Source organism: Ischnura elegans, chromosome 10 (assembly GCF_921293095.1).
Source record: "Ischnura elegans chromosome 10, ioIscEleg1.1, whole genome shotgun sequence".
NCBI lineage: Eukaryota > Metazoa > Arthropoda > Insecta > Odonata > Coenagrionidae > Ischnura > Ischnura elegans.
In genome coordinates, this window is record NC_060255.1 from 70,951,657 (window position 1) to 70,976,032 (window position 24,376).

The window sequence follows — 24,376 nt, forward strand, 5'->3', positions numbered from 1 at the left end:
GCCAAGGTGGTCAGTACTTCAACTATCAATATTCAAAGCCGAGAAAGCTTTATTTGCCCACTTTTCGTCTGAATTTCACCTTTTTAAAATTATTTTTTGTTGATGACGTTCCGGAACAAGGTGACTATTCCCGATTATGCATTAGTAAACTATATTGTCTCGGATAATATGATTTTTATGAAAATCATCACCGTAAACCGTTCCTCTCCTCTTATTCTCCCAGGACACACAGATTTTTGTGTGCTTGAAATTTACTCTTATTTTTGCTCTTACTGCAAATGAAATAGTGATCAAAATTTAGCCATTCAAATTTTCGCGAGACGACACAACCTGATTTCAAACATTTAAATTTTGTTATACATTTTCTTTGTAATTTTTGTATAATATCGACTTTCATATGTTTTCAGCCGCTGCTCTCGTGTTGTGGGATTTGTTTTTGTTTACCTGTCACATAGAACAAATCGATAAAGTCTTCTCCTCTGGATTTAGCGTATGGTTATCAATGTCCTGTAATTATGCCGATGGATTATCTCCGTATGAATACAAGGGGAAGTTGGGATTATCAGAGGTAAATAAACGTTGCGTTCATTATGTTTTCTATCTGGCGTGATTCTATGACTGGAAATTCATTATGCTAATTTTCCTCTAGAAATTCGATTCCGAGGAAGATGTGGAGAAGAAGGTAGCCCAGGTGGCCGAATGGTTAAATAATTCAAAACATGTTGTTGTGCATACTGGTGCTGGGATAAGCACTTCAGCTGGAATACCCGATTTTCGTGGCCCTAATGGAGTGTGGACTCTGGAGGAAAAAGGAATGAAGCCCAATATTAATACATCATTCGATGATGCCGTTCCAACTTTCACGCATATGGCACTTGCCTCGTTGGTGAAACACGGTACTGCATTGCTCTCAGTTTCGGATAAATCCTTTCTGTCGGCAGCTTCTTCTGTTGCATTTTATGATAAGGAATAAAGATGAATTCAAATTTCCCTCATAGTCATTAGCACATGGTAATAGCGAAAGGGTCTCTTTTATTTTCAGGGAAGATTCACTATGTTGTGAGTCAAAATATTGATGGTTTGCATTTGAAGTCTGGACTACAGAGATCTTTTATATCAGAACTTCATGGAAATATGTTCATTGATGAGTGTGATCGATGTGATAGGTAAGAGGTTTCACTTTAACTTGTTTTTTACTGCTGTTGTAATTCTTTTTTATATCTCTAACTTTAATTCAATTCATACTGTAGCAATATAATTAAATTTTAATATTGAGTAGGTTTTGTTAGTAGTTATAGTGAGGAATCGTGAATGTCATATAATTAGGTTCAAAATTTTGCTGCATATTCGATATCCTCATCTGCAGTTTCATTCGCTTCTTTTATTGTATTTGTATTCAAGTTGTTCTCCTCAGAAGGAAACTGAATAGTGAGGGATTGTATCTTAATGTATAATTAATTTCTTTAAGCAGTATAATGGGATATTACTCATTGACTGAAACATTAATGACGAGAATAGAAATGTAGACAATATATTTAAGATGGCACGATGAGAAAATAAATTAAAATAACAAATGAGACTGCGAAGTAAAATTTATACATGGTTATGAATATGTGAGCTGATGTAATCTAGAGTTGTGGTCCGTCTCATGATTCAAGTGATTTGAAGTGTCACCGCTCTAAAGGCCGGTCCGTTTCATTCCTTTCCTTTGAAGTGCTTCAAGCAAGACTGTGAAACAGATCGGCTTTTCGACTTGGGTTGCTAGGGAGTTGTTGACTGAAAGACATTTCGCTACCTTGGTTTGACAAGGTTCTAACTGACCATCAGCTGGTTTTGAGAAAAACCTTGTCAAAGTTTTAAACTGCTCTATTTCTATTATTAATAGGAATTTATTTTTGATTTTTGGCAATACACTAGTGATCCACTAGATACACTAGTAATTATTACTTTAAGAAAATATGTTATTTATTTTATTTTTTTACATGTTTATATGAGTAATAAAATAAGTAAAATGCAGTTAGAACCTTGTCACACCAAATATTAGTTTTTTCACATTCCAGTTGGAACTTTGTCACTGTTGTAAATCTGTTATTATTTTACATAGAGGAATAAAAACTGGTGCAACACATAGAGAAACATAAACTTAGTTATCTTGAGTGAAAACACCAAATTTTGCAAAAATGTCAGTTAGAACCTTGTCAAACCAAGGTAGCGGTTTGTTTATAAACATTTGTTATCAATCAGACATCTCGATATTATCTTCAATCGCACGAAAATGGGATGTTTTTTGCAATTGCTAACAAATATTTTTGATGGCAAATCAGATACAAGTGATGACGCAAGTACAAGTGAGAGTGAGAAGGAATTGGGAGACATTGATGAGGTGGATTTATTAGTAATTTATGACATTAAAATGATGGAGGAGGCAAGGGTAAATCTTGTATTGAAGCCACAGATTCTCTCTTATATGGAGAATGTGGTAGAGAATTACAGTGCAAAAACGTTCTTAAGTCATTTCAAATATTGTCATTGATAAGCCAGATCTTATTTTAAATAATAAATCAATTGTGTGGCGGGCAATGCAGCTACCGTCCATGACGTGAAGGTGTTAAAATAATTCACGGCTCTCTTAGTTTTTGAGCCATCAAGAGGGATTCTTTCCAAATGACACCCACATCATTGCAGACTCTGCTTATGGAATCAATGAACATTTGATGGCACCATTCAGAGATGACGGTACGTGATGCGAAACGAAATGATGAACTACACTATGGGATGACTTTGCATCAGAAACTCTTCAATGCTAAGTTTTCGAAGACTCGAAAAGTAATTAATATTAAAAAAAGTAATAGACAAATTGAAATTAGTTGATATGGAAAAGATAACGGAATTCATCTTGGCTTGTTGTGCGCTCCACAATTCTGGGTTCGAGTCCCAGTCAGGTAGCATTTTTACCCTCAGATTTCTGGGTTTTCCATCTACCACAGCACTGTAGTCCTTGAAATTATTCATCATTTGTATTCACTTACTCTCTGCAGATTGTGACGGCCCTGCACGACATGGCGGCTTCCTTTAACTCAGCGGTTCCCAAACTTTTTCTTTCTGCGACCCATTTTAGCCCATACGTTTTAGCCGCGACCCCCTAAAAATGGTTGTCTAAGTTTAAGTACATAGTTCACTTTATTATTCGCACGTCTCGCGACCCCTTTCCGAACGGCCCGCGACCCTCAGTTTGGGAACCGCTGCTTTAACTGATCGGGCATGCACATTTAATAATAACCAAAACCTTTCTCAGCTACAAGGGTAATGTCTTTTATTCCACAGATTTATTTATTTATCTCACCAGTGCATAGTAATAGTGATAATATCGTAGGAAATTGGTGCAATTTCTCGAATGATTGCAAACGATGTATTGCATTTGCTCCAAACACTTCACCTAAATGCTGGGGCGTTTGGAGCTATCAAACTTGATAATTTATGCTCGCTCCCGGGCCCCACCTTCTGTGCTTCAGAGCCCTCCAAAGCGTGAAACAGACCGGCCTGAGGTGCTTGAAGTAGCTTGAAGCGTGAAATGGACCGCAACCTAAGGTAGAGGCTGAAGTCTATCACAGTGATTAGGAATTCATGTAATGTCGTTGCTAATTAGTTGAATACTACTTGAGTTTCAGTTAACAAGGAGGGAATTCTAGCAAGAAATAAGATACTTAATTTGTATATATTGTATAAGATGTAGCAAAAATTACCTATCTTAAGTTGATTTAGCAGGGAAAATGTCAAAGTATGTATTCATAAATTTTCTGATGTAGCTTGTGCATGGATAAGTGTTAAATTGTTGAATCCTAGAAACAGACTAAAGACTTCATGACTGTAATTGCTGCCTTGCTTTCCTGAACTGGGACTGGAAAAATTCAAGTAGTTCCAGGCCTTGATTTTTCTTTATTATTCACTCTAAATATTTAATTTTGCAATTAGGTGGAAGATCAAAGGAATATTTGAAGAATAACTGTCAATATTGGTTGTCAGTGGAGTTTAAACTTCATAAATAAATGGGAACTACTTCTACTTACAACTAAAAATGACTTTCTTCTTACACATCGTGATATACACTAAGCATAACACATTCATACATTGTTACGTTGCCAATAATGCATACAATTTGCTTGAAATAAAAATTAGAATCTTAATTGGCTCTTAGTTTTACGACGCTGCTAATCTGCTAACAGAAATGTTGCACGTCCCATGGAATAGGCCACTGCCTTTGGAAGCTTACCATAAAGTAAACAATTGACTGCTGTGAGTATGCTTAGGGTGAACCGTCTCTAGTTTCATTTCAAGCCCACAGTCTCTAAGGATTGTTTTAAGGAGCCTAGCCCCACCCTTATGTTTTAACTGAATCCAATAATTTTAGTTAATTATGTTATACACATAATGATTTTGGTAGAATATTTTTATTTTACCAAAAAGCACAAGATAGCATGTTTTCCTTCATTTATGCTACATAAGCATTCTAAGTACAGTTTGTATATAATTTGTGTTTTTTTTCAAAAAATATTTATCAGTTATTTTTTAGACAGCAAAATTGATGAAGTCATAGAATGTATACAGTAGATGTTTTTTTAGTAGATTTTCTAGTCATATTCTGTGCATTTATTTCTTAACCCCAGATATTTCAAAATGGAATGATATATTTCGTTATTTGAGTTTATTTTGAAATTATGGTAAACACCTAACACAAGAATTCAATAAATATTTTTTATTTGGATCTGGAGCGTTGCACAACTGAGGTTTTGCTGAGAAAGAATTCAGTATTTTGGAGAGAAAGATAATTTGTGGCAAAAAGACATCATGAACCATGCAAGGCTAAAGTTACTGAGAAGCTGAGATTCTCTTGGTAGCAGCTCGTGACATCATCAAGTTATCTGCAAAAGCATTAAGCAGGTTGATTTTTTGTCATAACTCAAGGCGTACGCAGTGGAACTATAAACGGAAAAATACTAGTTTGGTTATTTTTCGAACTCTGTTTCATACATAGGTACTTTACTGTACAAAAATTTTGTGAACTAGCCCTTTCCATTCCATAGAAGCTATTTATGTGAACATACTCTATATTAATTCGCAAATGTTGAATGGAATAGTATGTTCATATAACAAGAAAAAAAACTTAATGAATGTAACGTGACAAGATTTTCTACTTTACCCAAGCTCACTCTCGTATTAATTTAGTCAATGGTCCATCTGTTTTGTTTGGTTTTGATTCTTTAGTCATAAATTAGGTACATATTTATTTGATGATCTATCTGGATATCAATTGATCCGCTTTGGGGAGACCAAAGTTTATTTGTTTCTACTTATAAATCTTAATGCAATTTTAATTTATCTTTTCTTGTGTTTTTTTCTCAGACAATTTGTGCGGAGTAATGCAACAAAGAGTGTGGGACAGAAAAATCATGGAATAATCTGTCCAATGGCCTCTTCGGGACACAAAAGGCCTTGTCGAGGGCATCTTTGTGATACTATCCTGGATTGGGAAGCTCACCTTCCAGAAAAAGATTTGAAGTTGGCTGAATACCATTCTGGGTATGATTTTTTTCTGATATATTTTCTCCAATACTTCAATTAATTAGTATTAAAGTTAGGGCTTCCAATGTTTTCTGAAAAATGGAAGGTCTAAGACAAATTCTTATTTGAAAATCTCCTTTTTGAGTTGTGAACAGAAAATAAATAATTTTGTGTCCAATCAGTGACACACATAGAATATGGTTGCCTTAAAAGTTTATATTGATGGCATGAAAGGTGTTTATTCCATTGGTGACCTAAAAGAATTACATATTTTAGGAATCCAGGAGCTTTCAGAAAATACAGGAGGTTTGATGCCCCTTTTCAAAGTGATGTAAAAAGTGAAGGCTTGGATCTAAATAAGTCAAATAGAGGAATGCCATGATTGTGGTGTTCAATATATTCAAGGAAGCAATGGAATTCATCTGTATTATCTTATGGAGTTTGACAAATATTATTTGTCTGGAAAACCTGGTCTTGGATGGAGCTCACGCCTTGAATATTCCAGTAATTACGACTAGAAATTGTAGCTATGAATTCCTAAACAGAGCAGGGTCACTCAGCAATGCTTGAAGACAAATTATGTAGTTTTTATGTGTATCTTAAAGCTACCAACACCATAAATCTGAATTTTCTTGATGAGTGGACAAATTACCGTTTGCAATATCCATTCATGTCAAAACATCTTAGCACTAGTACCTTCTACTAGCTTCTAAAGGAGGGGGGGCAAGGGTGTCGACTTACAAAAAATATTGGGGGGGCCCAAACCAGGGACCTTGCCCCGGTAAATTTTTTAAGAAGTGAATTTTAAGTTTTTAAGCATTTTAGAAGAGTCATATGATCAACATTAGAACCCTAATCACTCGAATCTCGATATCTGGACACTCTGGGGAAAATCGACAAGCCTTACACATTTTTTCCTCACATCTATAACGAATTTTTGGGGGGGCTCGGGCCCCCTCAGGCCCCATGGAGTCGGCGCCACTGAGGGGGGGAGAACTCTGTGCCAGCACGGTCTGCAGCCAATCGCTGTCCCCGAAAGGCACCTCACACCCTCGCCTAGTCATGCAATGTTGTCATATACATATGAAGCGCTGAAAGAAGCCTGAGCCGCCAAATCAAGCCCTTTCTTCGAATCGCCTAAACAAAGGATTCTTCCTTTGTATACTTCAAGCTCTTTGTCCCTTCTGGCTTCTTTCTCAAGGGAAGCCTTTAGTTTACATGTGAGGTGGGTGTTTCCCTTATTTACCTGGCAACCTTGTCCCCTACCCCTTCTGTCTGTCATCGGACAACTCTCAGCAGCCGAACTGTATGTATAGACATTTTTTGTCCTAAATTCCTTCCTAGTGCACTGGTGCTTCATTGGAGTTCATGGCTTAAATAGGGTAGTTTCCTTCATCAAAGAAAACAAAAGGCATTGATTGTGAAGTGATTGCGTGAAATCTTCTTGGGATTTCCACCGGTTAAATGTGCTATGCATCATTAGCCTTTCTAAGGAAGACCCGTCCATCGTCATCAGGGTGGGAGAAAGAGTTGTTTCACCCTGATGGGGATGGACAAGTTGTCAGTTGAAACGATGCTGATGTACAACGAATTAAAATGGTGGAATAGGGTAGTTTCCTTCAACAAAGAGAACGAAAGGCATTGATTGAGATTCGTTACCCACTATTAGTGTATTCATAATATACAAATTATTTGATTTTATGAATCCCAGTTTAAAAGAATGTTAATGGTCAATTTTAACCTCGTTCGAAAAAGGCCAGATTGGCGCCCATGCGATGTCACTCCACGTGACATCACAGGGACCTAGATGATATACGAGTAGATAGGAGTTTTACATTGTCTGAGATTACCAATGCACGCATGAGGCACAGAGCTCAGGGAAACATCTCTTAATAATCACCTATTAAAAATGCCTAAGGTCGGAAAGTTTCCTTTGTTTGATTGGGTATTAATAATCCTTATTTAAGCCAAGCACTACCTGCTAGCAGGGTACTCTATGCTACCACCATGCTCGGCAGCAAGCAGCCTGCATCATAGTGGTGTTCATAGCCTCGCACCCAGGTGGTCTCACACAGCAGCAGCCAGACGTCACACAGCTTTTCCCAGCAATCATACTTAGCCGTTGCGTTCACGCGTGCTTGAAAATTTTCACTTTTCATTCAATCGCAAAAAATAGATATTGTGATTTAAAATCTAAAATTGTGAAATATGTACTCCAGGAGTAATAATCTTTCGATTTAGGCATTTAAAAAAATAATAGTAAACCACCCTATTGTCTCTCTTAGATCTCTTACATGACTGTGAACTCAATATTTTAAATAGTTTTTCATACTGTTTGGTATGAAGAATGCAGCGAAAACCACAAATATTCACCCCATAAAACTGCTGCCGCCCTTATTGCTTGTATGTGTTCTGAAGTGGTAGTTGAATGTAGGGGCGGTCTTGGGTGATTGGGGGCCCTTGGCTGGGACTCATTAGAGGGCACTCCTTCTCATCCTGGGCTTCCCTCTCCCCACCCCAGAAAATTTTAGGAAAGTGCATCCCCAGAAATGGATTTTGACGCGATTCTGGCTCTTTAAAACTAGATAAAAGATATGAAAAAATACTATTTCACAACTTTTAAACTGTGATTATTTACTTTGGCTCTGTTGACTAGTTAGTGAATTTGATCCCTGTAGTTGCGCAGTAATCTAAAAAATCTCCAAATGACCTATTTGAATAGCCCTTTCAAATAAGCGTCACGTTGTCTTTAATCTTCTAAGATCTTTATTTTAATTATATTTTCTATGATATTTTTTCACTTAGTATGTTGTAAAGAAAGTGAATAATGAAAACATAGAACTTTATAATAAAAAAAAACTTTGGTTCTTGAAATCTTAGTCTTTTCTTGAAACACCTTTCATAAAAATATACTTCACGATAGACGCGAGCGTTGTGGGGGCCCCATAGGCACGATAGACCGCCCCTGGTTGAATGGGACTTTGTGAAGGTTCAGATTGGGGAGGTTTGTTGCATTGCCCTGTTCTGATGGTGCTCTGACAGTGACTCTTTTATGACGTTTTACTCGTTATTTTTTCCTAATAGCATTGCAGACCTAAGTATTGCTCTTGGAACAACCTTGCAAATCGTGCCGAGTGGAAATCTCCCCACTCACACAAAGAAGCATGGGGGTCGGCTTGTTATCTGCAACCTGCAGCCTACTAAACAGGTATTTCAACAGCCCATTTTTCTCTCTGCTTATTTGTAGAGATTTATTTCCACTCTTCCTGGCATTGTGGCTTCTTATTCATTTTTCAAATTAATTGTGTTTTTTATTCATGACATATATTAGAAGGGATTGGGTTGGTGTGGTATCTATAGTGTTGGCTTCACATTCCATGGGCCCAGGTTCAAATCCCGAATTTACAGAGTTCACCCAATCCCTGCGTGAGTATTGTGTGTAGGACATTTCAAGCGCAGCACTCTTTCCATCGGATGGGATGTTAAGCCACTGTTCCCTCATTGCTTTTCTAGAGAAGGTCTTAGCTGCCAAATGCCTCCTCCAGGCACTATAGCATAGTTTATTGTGACCTCAAAATTTGCTCTGTTCCAATTTTTAATGTATATCTAGTAGGGATGGACGGATCCAGGATTTTTTTCAGATCTGGATTCGGATCGGATCCTTGATTTTCGGAGCCGGATCTTTCGGATCAGATATTTTCGGATCCAAATGCATTTTCAAATTCCTGATGCTGAGATTCCCCGGATGATTGTTCAATCTCTTGGGAAGAGTCACACTATGTGCCAGTCGTATTTTGCCTTTATTATTTTCCACGGCTGAAATTCTCCTACGTAACCTCTGCGAGAGCTTTCAAACAAAACGGTTCATAAGTAGGACAAGAATCGCATGCGACGGTTCATTTGAAGATAGAATCGGAACTCTTTCCACCCTTATTGCGTTGCATTTACTTAAGCTATTATTTAAAATTTGGGATCCATATCCGATGTCTTCCGCAACTTTGGATCTGATGGAGGCCAATATCCGTGGATATTTGGATCTGAGGTATCCGATCCGACCATCCCAATATCTAGTGCTTTTGTCTGTAGGTGCAATGGTGGAAAAAATTAGCGCAAAAATTATTGGCATCTGAATTCTAAGCTGAAAAACGTAGCTCACTAACCATTGAAGACAAATGAGAAAGGTATACCTCTGTTATAGGAGACATATTATGTTCAAAATTATATCAATCCAAATATGCCAAAATATTTAGGAAAATTTTGGTATCAAAATTCTCCTAAAGTCAGCCTTTCAATCCTATTGGTTGAAGGGTTGCAGATTCTTTATTATGTTATGGCCAGTGAATTTCCATCTTTCCTGTTGAAATTTTCCTGGTTTTTCATTATTTCAATTGCCTCATGTTTCTTCTTGGGAATTGTTTTCCTTTGGGATCAACCTTGCCTCATCAAGTTTAATGCTCTGCCCATAGGCGGATAGACGGGGCTCGTGCCCCCCCTCCAGACCCTTAAACATAAGCAAAATTTTTAATACGGTCCCATTATCATTGCATTCATTTTCTATTATGAGGTATCATCGTGCCCCCCCCCCCCCCTCCCCCCCCAGAACAAGATCCTGGATACGGCCTTGCTTGTGCCCCTAACCCCCAAAAGAAATCCTGGATCTGCCCCTGGCTGTACCCTATTTCCAACTAGGTATGCTGCACTGTGGCTCATTGTCTGAAATTCTTTTTTTCATAGCTCTATCATGCTCCTTGATTCTAACTTATGTGTAAATGCCAGTCTGGTTGATGGTACACTTATTACAGGAACGCTTGACTTGGTAGATGCCTTCATACAATTTAGGTAAAGGGTGGCCTTTGGGTATGGATAATACATATGTCACCTGTCTTCATGATTGCTCTATATCTGATTGTCACATTGTGGATTTTCAAAATCCTGGAAATTCTGAAAATTCCACATGAAATAATATTTGCTTTGGTAAGGATTCAAACTCGTATATACTGAACAGTTCCATGGTGTTCTTAAACTACCAATGCAATTTCTTCCTTGGTGGAGTCTTTTGAGTTCAAGTGGTAGAACACCTGGCTCAAATTAGATCTGGGATCCCGCAAAGGCAAATAATTTTTCCTCTTAGGAATTTCCCCTATCGAATCTCCACATGCAGAGGACCCCATACAGGTACGCCGCTGACTAGTCCATGATGATTACCTTGAATAATCCTGTAAATTATTTCAAAAATACCTGCTACATGTAGTGTGTAGGTATAGATGCAGTTTCCTCTTTTGCAATTTTTGTCAACAGTTAAATGTATTATCTCCAGCATTTTTAATTAGCTCTGCTGGAATACCGTCAATTCCAGATACTTTATTCATCTGCAGGTCTCTTGCTGCCACTTCAAGTTCTAATTTTTAAATTGAGGCTCCCATATTATCTTTATCCATTTTCCTTTCATTTTTGATAGCTTTCGTTGTTTGGCTGTTTCCATTTCATAATTCTTCCAGATATTCTTTCCATCTCTGTACTTCATCTTTGTTTTCTTTGTCCCTTAGGGTATTACATACATCCAGGGATGGGCATGATTCGTCTTCATGAATCACGAATCATGATTCGCGAATCACAAACTGTGATTTGTGATTCGTGATTCGGATCATTTTATTTTCATGATTCGTGAACCGTGAGTCGACTCTTTTTTTACTAGTTGAGGTGATTCGTGAGTCGAATATTTGTGATGCAGCTCACGATTCACTGACGAATCACGAATTAATTTCACTGCTGGAAACGTACATCACTCTGTCACCGAAATTTATGTCATCACCTGTCCAATATTTTTTTTAATGGATGGTTTCTAAGAAGGGAATGGAAACACAACCATTTTCCGGGCCGAAACGTCGGCGCTCTTATATAATCTTACCCGCGTGGTATCCTGAGAAGATTAAAAAAAAAATTTCAGGTTATCTTTGGCAAATTTTAGTAGCTCATATACATAAAGTGAAGACACAGTCATAATTCTTGATTGAAGAAAGAAAGGCTTGCAGTGATCCTTATGCTTTAAATTGAATAATGTCCGTATGACTTTCTTTTGTAACAAGAGCACCTTACTTACCTTGGGAGCATTGTCCACCACTATAATACCGTAACAGATGTGACTTTGAAAAAATGCATAATGCACATTCATCAATACTGCCTTTGATACAATAGGTTTTAAGTTTTCTGAGAAGATACAGAACTATACTGATTTTATTACATAATTTATCCATGTGGGTATCCCAAGACAGCCTCTAGTCTTGGTCGAAACCCAGGACATTGACTGAATCTATTTCATTGTGTGTTTCTTTTAGTGCGAAGGTGGATTTTAAGGTTTTACTCTCATTTAAGTATAGTTCATTGCATTTTAACCATTCACTAGCCCTACTTAACATATCATTGGCCATTTGGATTGCAATAATGTAATCTTTGTTGGATGTAATTAATTGAAACTTTAGCCACGAATTTTCTCACTCGGCTGGAAACCCGAGAAATATTCATTCAAGTTTTGTTTGTTTGCATACATTTTTGAAGCAATTATTTAACTATATGTAATCCAGTGCTGTATTTAATCTGAAAGAACTTGAAAGTACAGTTGAAGTTTTCAATAATTTCCTTACCATCTGTCATTGATACTAAAATACTACTGCTGTAGAAAAAATCATTGATGCTACATTAAGACATTGCAAGAAAGGTGAATGAACATAACATTCCAATGTTCAGCATGGCTTTCAAAAGAATGAATCATGTGAAACTTGACTTACTCTCTTTTCCCACAGTATTTTAGTTAGTGGCGAAAATAATATTCCAGTGGATTTTATTTTCCTTGATTTCAAGAATGCTTTTGATCAGGTGTCTCATAGCAAGCTAATTTTGAAATTAAAATCGTATGACTTAGACATTAATAGTATATCATGGATAAATCATTTCCTACATGATCGGATTCAAAGAGTTGTTTTTGACAGTGTTACCTCCCCACATTGTGGGGAGGTAACACTGTCAAAAACAATTGAAGTCACATCAGGTGTCTTACAAGGTAGTGTCATAGGCTCACTCCTGTTCCATCTGTATGTAAATGATATCAATAATGTGGTCAAAAGTAAGCTTCAACTATTTTCCGATGAGGCAGTAGACTACAGAGAAATTCTATGCCCAAATGATTTAGAACATGTAAATGGTGACCTAAAAGCAATTGAAAAATGGTGTTATACATGGTAGTTAGAATTAAATGTTTAAAAATGTGCAGTAATGAATTTTTCAGGAAAGAATTTTTCTCCTCTTAGCATTTACCAAATAAGTAATAATGAATAAGCAAACATGGAATCCATTAAATATCTTGGAATAAGACTGACACATGATCTTTCCTGGGGTAAACACATATGTGAAATAATGGGTCAATCTAATCGTAAACTGGGATTCATCAAAAAAGTACTGGGTAAATGTGACAACCATGTACAAGAAATCACCTACATCTCCCTGGTTAGATCTCATTTGAAATATGCTGCCAGTGTATGGGATTTCTACAAAATACGTCTATATAATGAACTCGAACTTGCGCAGTGAAGATCGGCAAGGTTTTTGAAGGGACAGTACTCTGGCTATTTTACCGTAACCAGCCTATTAAATGAATGAAAGTGGGAATCATTGTCAGATTGCAAATTGAAATGCAGACTTCATCTCCGAAATAAATTCCAAGATCATATTTTCAGTGATGATGTTAAAATATTTTACAGCCCTCGAATTTCTATCGAAGACTGACCATAATAAAAAAAATAGATGAATTGATTGCCAACCTATGATTCTAAATTTCTTTTTTCCTCTTTCAATTAGGGATATTAATAGCGGTTAGGGATATTAATAGGTATGTCCAATACGAGTGAATCAATGCATATCATAGGTCGCTCCATGTTGGTTTAAGGACGTGAAGGTAACCCAACGAACGGCATATTTTTGCATTCTTACTTTGCGATATTTATTTTTTTAATAGTGCGGTTTAGACTAGTACATTATTGCCAACTCTTTTTCATGCATGATATGAAGTGCATGTTTGGTGAGAATTCACCCCCTACCACATACCTTTATTTTGGCTTGCAGGATGTTGATGAACAGAAATTCTGGTAATTTATGATATCCCGTTGATTCACACTGCATCTACACAAATTTTAATTAACAGGCGAAAAAATTGGTATAGGTTCCCAATTATGGGAGCAATGTTCATAATGTGACCATTACTTGGTGTAATTGTCATTCTGAAATGGCACAATGATTTTCCTTAAAATATGATTCGTGATTCGTGAACCGCACGAATCATATTTTAAGGAAAAAATCACATGATTCATGATTCGAGATTTGAATCAAATTTCCAGATGTGAATCGTGATTCGTGCTTAGAATCTAATTTCTTCCATGATTCGTGATTCGTGACTCGAATCAATATTAGGTGATTCGTGCCCAACCCTGCATACATCTTACATCCCTTTCCTTAAAATGGTTTCCCACAATCCTATAGATCAGGGGTTCCCAAACTTTTTTGTACCACGCCCCCCCCCCCCCCCCCCCCCGCTACTCATATCAGCTTTCCATTTTGCAATACCCTATTTCCACGGTGCCGTACCTACTAACTCCTACTTGTACAAGTACTTGTACTCGTACAAGTATGTGCCTACTCGATAAGGTGAGTAGGTAGATTTTTTGTTCACTGTTGAATGCTGTAACGCAGAATGGAAAGATTCAATAATTGTACGTGCGATGAAAATTAAAACAAGTATTACATGAAAAACGAATATAATTACTGATACACAATTTAACATTGTAACAAGGATACATTTTCAATTTAAGGAAGGTGAAACACGGGGACGGTTTTGGAGTCGGGACAAGGGAAGGGGACGGTTTTGAGAACCTTGAACTCTTGTGTGTTTTGTAGTTTTAAAAACTGTAACCTTCTTTGATAAAGTTTACAACTTTATTGAAACTTTACAAAAACAATTATGAAAACTTAGAAAGACTTTATTTCAAAGATCTGAGGAAATTATTTTTGTAATTTTTTATTTATTTCATTTGGGTTTCACGCCCCCCCAGGGGGGCGCGCCCCCCAGTTTGGGAACCCCTGCTATAGATGGCCTCTACTTTTGCATGCACCAGGTTGTTCTGTACGCCTTCACAGATATTTTTCATCCACACTTCTCTAGCCTTCCTTGCGTTACGCCATATCTAGTATCTTATTCTCCTGTACTATCCTGTCCTTCCTCTGTTTTCACATTCTTGTTCTTTCTTCAATGAGGCATAAGACTTCTTGCGTGATCCATATGTTTTTTTTTCAAAACAACTTTTCTTCTATCAAGAGTAGAAGTGAAGTTGTTATGTACAGTAAACTTATTCATAATTGAAAATAATGCTCCTACAAGCTACTTACAATACTTTTTTTCTTAGGACAAGAAAGCAGACCTCATGATTCATACCTATGTGGACAGTTTTATGAAAAAGCTGATGAAATTACTGAACATAACCCCTGAATCATACAGTGAGGATAAAGATCCCACAAAAGTTACAAGGACAAGTGATAAACCAATTGAGTGGACCATTCATGACAGGTGGGTTAAAGCTATGCAGGCTACATATGAAACCTTTCGCAAGACTCACCTTGTGAAGAAAACTGTGAAACATAAAAGAAAGAAAGAAGACTGTGAAGATGAGAAAGTGGAGCTTAAGGAAGAGAATGGTGTGTGCCCTGAAGTTAAAAACATCAAGCTTGAAAGTTCTTTGGGGAATGAGGAAATAAAACGAGAGAAAATTGATATTGAAGCTACTAAATCTGAAGAGAAAGGGGATGAGATGATTTCAAATGTGATAAAAGAGGAAAATGAGGACGGTAAGATTAATCAGGATTCTCCTGTAGGTGTGGAGGATGTGAGGAAATCTTGCATAACTGAATCTAATAATTTAGATGTCAACAAGGAGTCTCCTTAACGTTTGCTGTATTAGTGGTTATAATTTATTCTTAATACATAACTAATTGATGTTTTGCATTAATTTTCAAACTAATCCTATGGAAAATTTGACCTGTTATGTAATAGTGCTGTGAGGTCAGTCCTGAGTCTTCATTGTCATCAAATATTTGGTGATACTGCGACCTAACAATTGCTTAAAATGATGAATTGATTTAGGAGAAAATCCATGTAGTAAGTCTTTTCATTTGACAACAAAGATCTCACTGTTTCTTTAAGTATGTCCTTTGAAATGGTATCATGACAATTCTTCGAAGCATTTCATTTCTTTCTCTTCAAACCACAAGGGTCAGGCTAAGGTAGGAGTTGAGTTTGTATTGACGCCCTCCCCCAAGACAGATTTATAATTCTCTCTTCATCTGCTGGAAATGTCATACGCAGTGTCACAGTCATCTCTAAGGGGTTCTAATACTAGTCCAGGAAATGCCCTTGAGGTCAGTTGTGTTGCTGAATGGTCTTTACATTTTATTATTACATATTTTGCCTGATTAGAGGTTTCATCATTAATTCATTCATATTACAGAAAACCATTGATTGTACCTACATAGGTATTTGTATCCTCTTGAGAAGTGTCCACTTTTTGTGATTTAAATGGGAATTATTGTTCATGTTGAACTGCAACTTTATTTTTTATTATTTTGTGACCAGTATGTGATACTCTTGGAACTTAAGAATCTTAGAAAATATCCAGCATCCTTAACTAATGACTGTAGGTACTTCGAAAGTTCCCTACAAATTTCCTGTCGTCTGTACATAATATGCAATCCAATCACAGTTTGAAGCACTGAGCGGTGGTGCAGCGAGGGGGGGTTTGGGGGATATAACTTCCCACAGAGCTCAAAGAGATTTTTAAATTTAATCCATTTTACTTGATTGGATAAATATTACATATAGAATACTGTTAGGATTATTAAAATATCCCTCAGAAAGCTCTAAAACTCACCATTTTGAACCATTTATCTTCAAAATTTTCTTAAGGAGGGGCCCCGCACCTCCCCCTTATCCTGGTAGGTATTCCATACCTCCTATACCCCCCAGAATCAGTTGCACCTGAAAACCCCGTAACCTTGATTCCTAGCTGCGTGCCTGGCACTTAGTGATCGGTAATTCCTCGCAAAAATTGTTTGTTCAAATAGCTGATTCTGCTGTTCTAAGCTATCCAGTTAATCAATAATGGTTTTCATCTACAGTTCACCCTTTAAAAATTTATCAAGAATGAATGGCTATTATCTAATGTAGAGTGCACTGATATTACAAAATAGGATTCTCCAGTCAGCCACTAACTGTGCTGTCACCCACCAAGCATTAAAATGGGTATTAAAAGACACCCTTAGTAATGTTAACAGTTCCCATGTCCCATTAGTTCTCTTTTAAACTGGGCAAATTCAGGGTAAAGTCAAAGAAGGGATGGGCAGTATCTTCTAGTTTATGATATGCCCCTGTCCAGTGGCATAACTAGAAATATGCTTTTGGGAGGGATGGGATGGCCGAGGGTGGTGACCCCCCTCCAGGATATGGGGTTCGGGAAAATTTTTGAAAAATGACATGCCTGGAAATATATTTTACATCATTTTGTCACTAAAGATGCAAGTTTAAGGAAATGCAGTTATTACATGTCAAAACTAGACAATAGTTTCAAATATTTTTTTAATTTATCTAATGACTTTGGGGGGGATCTATCCCCACATCCCCCCATAGTTACGCCACTGCCCCTGTTGTTTTTTGGTATTATACATTTTTTTATTGAGGGAGGAAAAGAGGCAGTTGCTCCCTTGTCGCACTTGGATTCTCTACTTGTGTTGGCAACTTCATTCTGATGGTGAATTCAGTGGAATAAAAACCTTTCCAATGCTTATCTCTGTGTGGCTGTTTGGGGATTAGAGAATTGGGATGGTCAAATATTGGAGATTGAAAATTGTTTATGTGAGATCTATGAAGGTAATAGGAGAATTAGTGGTGCATCCAGGATATTGAACAGGGGGGAGGGTGTTAGGTGTGGAACCTGGGGGGGGGGGGGAGTAACCTCCCGGTAGTAGTAGGAGTCAGAGCAAAGTTACCATTTTATCTGGTTTAAATTGGATACCCCTTTTGGTACCCCTCCCCCCTCTATGGATATGCCACTGGGGAGGATTGAGGCACTAGAACTTTACTGGCTGATCGATTAGGTCAATGAACAAAAATTTTAATAATGGAAAATATTTACTCCTCTTTTGTACCCATCTGATTGGAAGGAGTCATTCCTGTGGATTACTCAGTTGTACTCTTAGTTTATGGCTGTTTCTCATTCAGCAAAGACAATCCAGATATTAAAATATTTTTATAAAAATTATCTACCCCTGATTTTTCATTATTTTGATGTTATTCAATGGAAAACTAATCCTGGCCACATTTCAATATCCACCTCCTAATCACTACATTGACTTCCACTTTTTGTGATATAATGGTCACCATATCTCTGCACAGGAATAAGTGATTGAGGAGAGTTATAATATATGTAAATGGCCATTCTTGTTGTGTGGAGATGGGCCTCGAAAAATTGGTGTAAAGGTACTTTTTGTGCATTTCTTCAATCACGATCTTGCTTTTCAATGAGGCATTAGCTGATTGCAAGTCATTTACACATGACACAGTGATTGTAAAATTAAGACACCTGGAAAAAATGTAGGAAATCAGGTTATCACATTTTTTAAAATAAAGTTGAGCTGCTCTTCCTCCAATTAAGTCACAGTATGTTTTTTTCCTTTGGATATTCCCTTTTATGGCCTTCTCATGGCATCCATTGATGATTTTCTCTCTCAATCTAGGTGAGGATTACAATTTCTGAAATTCTTGCAATAATACCCTGCTATAATCCTGAGGAAATTTCATCCCTTTTCTCCCAATCTTTTTAGGACTTTTTCAAAGCTCAATCAGTCAATCTATTTGATATTCATCATTCTCCTGTTTCATAGCACTATATTTCAAATGCCTCCACCCTTGACTTCTCAGCTCCTGTCATTGTCCACGCCTCACTACCACGAAGAAGCTTGTTCCGGATTATTTTGTTACATGCTCAATGCTTGTATCCCCACCCATGAGTAGTTTCTTCTTTTTGAAGAATGCTGAATTCTTTTTGGCTATTCCGTTATTTTCTTCTTGTATCTTCCATTGCTGGTTACACACCGTACCAGGCAATAGAACTCCACCTCCTTGGTTTTTTTTCTCTTGGTTTAAGGTTGGTCTTCACTTCTCTGCTGTGGCAGACTAATATTTTCATTGTCTGCATATTAATTTTCGTTTTATAGCTGTACACTGCCATGTCTATATTTGCTAATATCCTCTTCAGATCCCTCCCTGTACATGCTATGACTGCTATGTTGTCAGCAAGTCATAGTATGATAGTTATTTCCCTGTGATTAATCACTCCTGAAGTCATGTCTTTAATTTCAGTGATGACTTTCTCTCTTTCATCTCCTGAAATTCTTACCTGGGATACCATAATGCATGGGATGAGTTTTCTTCATGTGCCATTGTCTGGTTTCCATCTTCCAAGTTCTTCTGTATTTTGGTGATCCTCTTCAGATTCTGATTGTCCTACTTGGCTGAAGTCCCTATAGAATTAAATAAGATATTATGTACATATTTCTCTCATTTGCTGACTGTTTCCCTTTGTTTCTCCTGAAAGTTTTCTGATTAGAGCTTCCTCCCTTCTTTTTCTGTGTCACTACTCCTTTTTGGTAGGTCAAAATGTTTTCCCTATTGATACAACTTTAGTTAATACATATGTATTCATTTTATTCCATTGGTAGTCAAAGAAGTTGGGAGGCAGTGACATATCTTTTCCGTTGAAGGAATTGGTTTATAATGGTTGTATGAATGAGTACAAGTGAGTAAAGGTATAACATGTCTCATACCCAAAGTTCTGGTTAAAAATATAGGATATTGAAATTTATTCCATCCATTTGATTATTGGAATTGATTGTTCATAAAAATGTTGTTTCTAACAAGACATGAAGTGTAATGCTATCCCACAGAATTGATACAATACTGTGGTATAGATAAATTAAATTTTCCTTCATAGCAAAATGGTGTGATACTGTTTAAGCATCAATTTTATTAAAAAATATGTGTACTTGAAATAATTTTTTTATATTAAATTTTACTATCCCATTTCATTCTTGGTGTTTATTCACATGCATGTAATTACCTTTATGCGATCAAATCTGGGTATTTATGAAGTTCTCGTAGCTCTTTGTTAGTTTGGAAACTCCATATTCCCTCGTTGTACATGAGACCAAAAATACATCTTAAAATTTTATTTTCAAAAACTATCAGCTTTTTTTCAGTCTGCTTTGACACTACCCACACTTCTGGACCATACAAGATAACTGATTGTATTATAGTTTTGTAAACCTGTACATATTTTGGTCTTTTTTGATAATATTTTGCTTTTTAAAAGCCCTTATAAAGCCCAGTAACATCGGTTGGCATTTAATATTCTAGCATTTATTTCAGTTTCCTCTTGATTTGCTTGGTCAATATATACACCCAAATATTAAAATTTGGTGACTCTTTTGAAAGTAAAATTTTCCACTTGTAGATTGTTCCTCATACTGTCCCTGTGGTGGTCTACTGTAAGGTATTGTTTATTGTGTTTATTTACCTCCAGTCCAATCTTTTTAGCTTTTTTATTAGAGTTGTGGCAAGGTTATTTTCATCTTGTGCTAGCACTGCTACGTCGTCTGCAAAGGCTAAGACATTGACTTTTGTCCTATTTCAATCCCTTTATCTTGCTGGTTAACCTTTTGTGGGGAACTTTCTAAAGCTTGATTATATAATACAGGAGAGAGTCCGTCTCCTTGTCTAACTCCAGTTAGTTCATTAAATTCTCTAGGTAGCTCACTGTTGATTCCTACTTAGCATCGATATTCTTGTGTGCATGTTTTTGGCAAGTTAATCAATTTTTCGTGGATTCCCAAATGCTGTAGGCATTTCCACTATTGAACTCTATTTACACTGTTATATTCTTTTCTAATGTCGAAAAATAGGAGGTGAAGACATTTGTCAAACTCCCAGTACTTTGAAAGGGCTAATCGGATAATAAAAAGTTGTTCAATGGTCGACCTTTGTCTTCTAAACTCTGCTTGATGTTCACCAAGAATTTCTTCTGCATATTTTTGAAACCTCTTTTACCGGGATTTTAGATACATAATACTTTGTACTTGGTGTTCAACGGAGATATTCTTCTATTATCTCATTTTTTATGTATGGGGACTATGATGGCTGTCTTCCAGTTATTTGTAAGTTTCTCCTGTCTATAAATGTCAGTGATTAATTTATGTATTTTCCTTGGTATCAGTTTTCCTCCTGCTCCCTGGAAAGGACAGTATAGCTACAGAGCTAATAAAAGCAGGAGGAAAACTGATGCATGTAATTAATAAATTAAAATTATTTTTGCCATTCATGTATGTTCTGAACAGCAGTGGAGTATGAAAAATCATCAAAATTTTTAAAATATGAAAGGTATGTATTTCTGCAAAACTTACTGACTAAACACTCATTTTTTTTATAAAGTGAAATTAGAAAATCTCAGATTATTGGTGGATTGGTCCTAATCTGCTGAAAAAGATACAATATGGAGATTGAGCATTGCCGAAAAAAGTGCAGAGTGGAATACTCTCCCTGTGACTTAAAAATTGCATTTACCTCATAGATTCTATTGTTTTAGTTTAAGATTTAAAAAATCAGGATTCTCACATCATACGTGAAATTAGTTTCATGAAGTACTTATTAATTTGCAAAGTCTGAGACCTATTTTTCTATGCTTTCGATACATTTGGGAGTAAATTTATTCATTAACTTTACCATTTATGTAGATTGAATAGGCAATGGAATATATATGATATGCACATATATAGTTCTTTCCTGTGAAGGAAGGTAAATGAAATCATATTTTGAAATATATGAAGACAAAATGATTTATTTTAGATATTAAAATATTCCAAACTAACCAAAAATTTTCTCAGAGAAAGAAGACATGAATGTTAGGTTGAATTGAATATGGTGAAAACTTGTGGGAATGTTTCATATCTGTAATTATGGAAACATTTTTTTTTTTCTGAAATGAAACATGTTGAAAGTTTAAGAGTAGAGAACTTTAGCCTGACCGTGCTTCTTTCTCATTCTATATATTCCTCTTCTCCGTAAGGAATTCACATTCATATAATTCAGGTTGGTCTGAGGGATATTTTCTACATTTTTACCTCCTATTGTTAAAAATATTCCTTTGGGGCCCGTGTTAAATAACATTCTTGAAGGTGGATGGTAGGAAGAGCCTTAACTGTAGCATTTATCCTGATTGCCTCATGAGTTGCCCTGACATAATTTACTGGAGTTAGATTTACATTGAAGCTGTCACAACATTATGTTTGTATTTAATGCCTTCTATGACTATTTTTTAGGTTTTATTTCTTACTTGGGATCATGGTCTGCTTTTGCCATTATAGCTGTGAGCTCATTGCTATTTTATAATCCCAAATAGAGCAATTCCTCTCTAACCAGATCAATATTATTGTGGATAATCTTCTGCTTTTGTTATACATAGACCTTATTTCAAGTCAAAGACTATTTTAAGTAGGAGTGTTTCATTCCCTTGTGGCATATCATTTGCCACAACAAGGAGTTGGGCCAGTGGGTACGTGTGTCGACTCCCAACCTGCTAGCACCAAGATTTGAATGCAGGATTAATGTTTAACTTTGGACTTCGATTCTGAAATTTGTCTGTCTTATTTGGTTGGGCCAGAGGGTAGGCTGAAAAAATTTAGGTGGGCCCGGGCCCAGTGGCGCAGCAAGGAGGGGGTTTTGGGGGATAAAACTCCCCCAGAGCTCTGAGACATTTTTAAGTTAAATCCATTTTACTTGATTAAATTAATATTACTTACATAATAGTTTAAGGATTTATAAACTCCCTCAGAAAGCCATAAAACTCACCATTTTGAACCATTTATCCTAAAAATTTTCTGGGGAGGGCCCTTGTACCTCTTGCTTATCCTGGCGGGTATTCCATCCCCTCAGACACCCCAGTATTAGTTGCGCCTAAAACTCCTCCTAGCCTTAATTCCTAGCTGCGCCCTTGCCTGGGCCCACCCCTGGCACCGGCACTGCTGGCATACCTTGCCTTTCATTCAAATCCAAGTAAAAATTTATCTTGATCACGTAGCATGTATGTACTCATTATGTATACATTTTCCCCTGTAGGTGCACCTGGAAAGATAAGGCTTTCACAAATCCCTAGTGGGAGCTGTTTTTGCGAAAATGGACTTGCTTAGGTCGAAAAGGGTTTCTGTATTTTGGACAGTCTCTCAAAGAGACTCTGGAATGACAAGTGAAAAGATAATCCCCCATCCCACTACCAAGATTTGTTACAGAATTATCATTTTCTATACCATCATCATCAATAATGTTGTTGTAACATTATGTGTGTGTGCCATATTCAAATGAATCCTATGGAAATACATATTACAATGCCTCATTTAACTAACATCTTTTCTATGATTTGTTATACGAATGCCCTATTTTCCTTTGAAATAACCTTAAACAGTCCTGTGTTCATCCACAAATGTTATGGGCAGACTAGAGTTTAGCATTTCCTCAGTTTATCATATAATTCAAAGTAATTTTTATTCTTGGATGTTATTTATATTTGTTATCTTATTATAATATCTCCATTCTTCTTTCATTTAAAAATCAATGTTTTCTCATCCTCCTAATAGGTGTAATTCTTCCAGAGCAGCATATGGCTTCTGCTTACTTTTCTTCCTCCTTTGTGCTTTTCTGAGATGAGACATATTTGGTACCATGGTGAGGAGACTGTGAACAGGCTCTTATGTTTCCCAAGATTGTTGCACTGAAGATTACAGTATCTATCATGAAGTACCTTTCTTTGCTGATGAAGCTCTCCATAGAGGTGGTAGCTGATGTTATGACTTCATCTTTGATGGAAAAGGCAAGGCATATCTGAGGTGAATCCCAGTTTTAATTTAGAGTTTACTCTAGGATAAAGGTTTCTCTCTGTGTGATCTCATTTCTGTAGCTTATTTTGGGGTAGTTCTATGGTTATAGAAAAGATATATGTATTGAGCAGGTAAGTATTGGCTAAGTAATGTACCATTAATTTGTCTCAGCTGTCGCCCTTATGTTAACATATACACTTTAGGTATGGTAAGGGTAGTATGGAAGGAGCCATAAGGAAGGCAGTGATTGATGTTAATAAAATCGAAGAGGTTTGCAGAGAATAAAATGAAGATTAGTGAGTCCGCAGAAGGCTTACAGGCACTATAGGAGGTGTGAGATGGACAGTGAAGTATGCTGCATAAAGGGTTATCTAAAAAATACCAAATTTATTTGGTTTTTCTAAAATTATTAAAGAAATGGGAGCTAACTGGTAACAAACTTGAGCAGGTGGAGCAGTGCACACACTAACTAGTATGCATGGGTTGTGTATTAGTGTGTGACAGATGTAATAGTAAGAACATCAGGAATAGAAATGCATGCGTTAAAAAGGCGTTTACTTTGAGGGAAGGGCGAAGGAAAGGATTGGGCTTTCTATGAAAAAAATGTTGCACTAATAAATTTTTATGGCATGGCTTCTGAAGTGTGATAGCTCACCCTCCCAAACCTGATTCATTCCATACTTTCTTTTTTAGACATTCATTCCGTACAACTTTCAATGTACAAAACCTTTGAATCTGTAATATCTCGCAAATAAACCTTTCCTTCGTTTAATACTAGCTTTTACATGGCACTAAGAATCGG

The 24,376-nt window shown here is 36.6% G+C and overlaps 1 protein-coding gene across 2 annotated transcripts; it reads left to right on the forward strand.

Moving 5' to 3' along the window:
• Positions 1-372: 372 nt before the first annotated feature.
• Positions 373-23,602, forward strand: LOC124167296 (NAD-dependent protein deacetylase Sirt6). 2 transcript variants are annotated; one of them, XM_046545239.1, is made up of 7 exons: positions 373-568; positions 650-896; positions 1,043-1,166; positions 5,401-5,577; positions 8,644-8,767; positions 15,009-15,447; positions 23,335-23,602. In XM_046545239.1, the coding sequence occupies exons 1-7, from the start codon at positions 398-400 to the stop codon at positions 23,397-23,399; spliced, it is 1,347 nt and encodes a 448-aa protein (XP_046401195.1). In that variant the 5' UTR covers positions 373-397; the 3' UTR covers positions 23,400-23,602. The 2 variants fall into 2 exon arrangements, with proteins under 2 accessions (XP_046401195.1, XP_046401194.1); XM_046545238.1 differs by lacking the exon at positions 23,335-23,602 and having other exon boundaries at positions 15,009-17,113.
• The last annotated feature ends 774 nt before the right edge of the window (positions 23,603-24,376 follow it).

Bases quoted from the DNA above. Each gene is read 5' to 3' on its own strand.
- LOC124167296 (XM_046545238.1), top strand. From the start codon at position 398: ATGTTTTCAGCCGCTGCTCTCGTGTTGTGGGATTTGTTTTTGTTTACC. The intron at 897-1,042 runs GTACTGCATTGC...TTTTATTTTCAG, and splicing joins TGCCTCGTTGGTGAAACACG to GGAAGATTCACTATGTTGTG. The intron at 5,578-8,643 runs GTATGATTTTTT...TTTTCCTAATAG, and splicing joins TTGGCTGAATACCATTCTGG to CATTGCAGACCTAAGTATTG.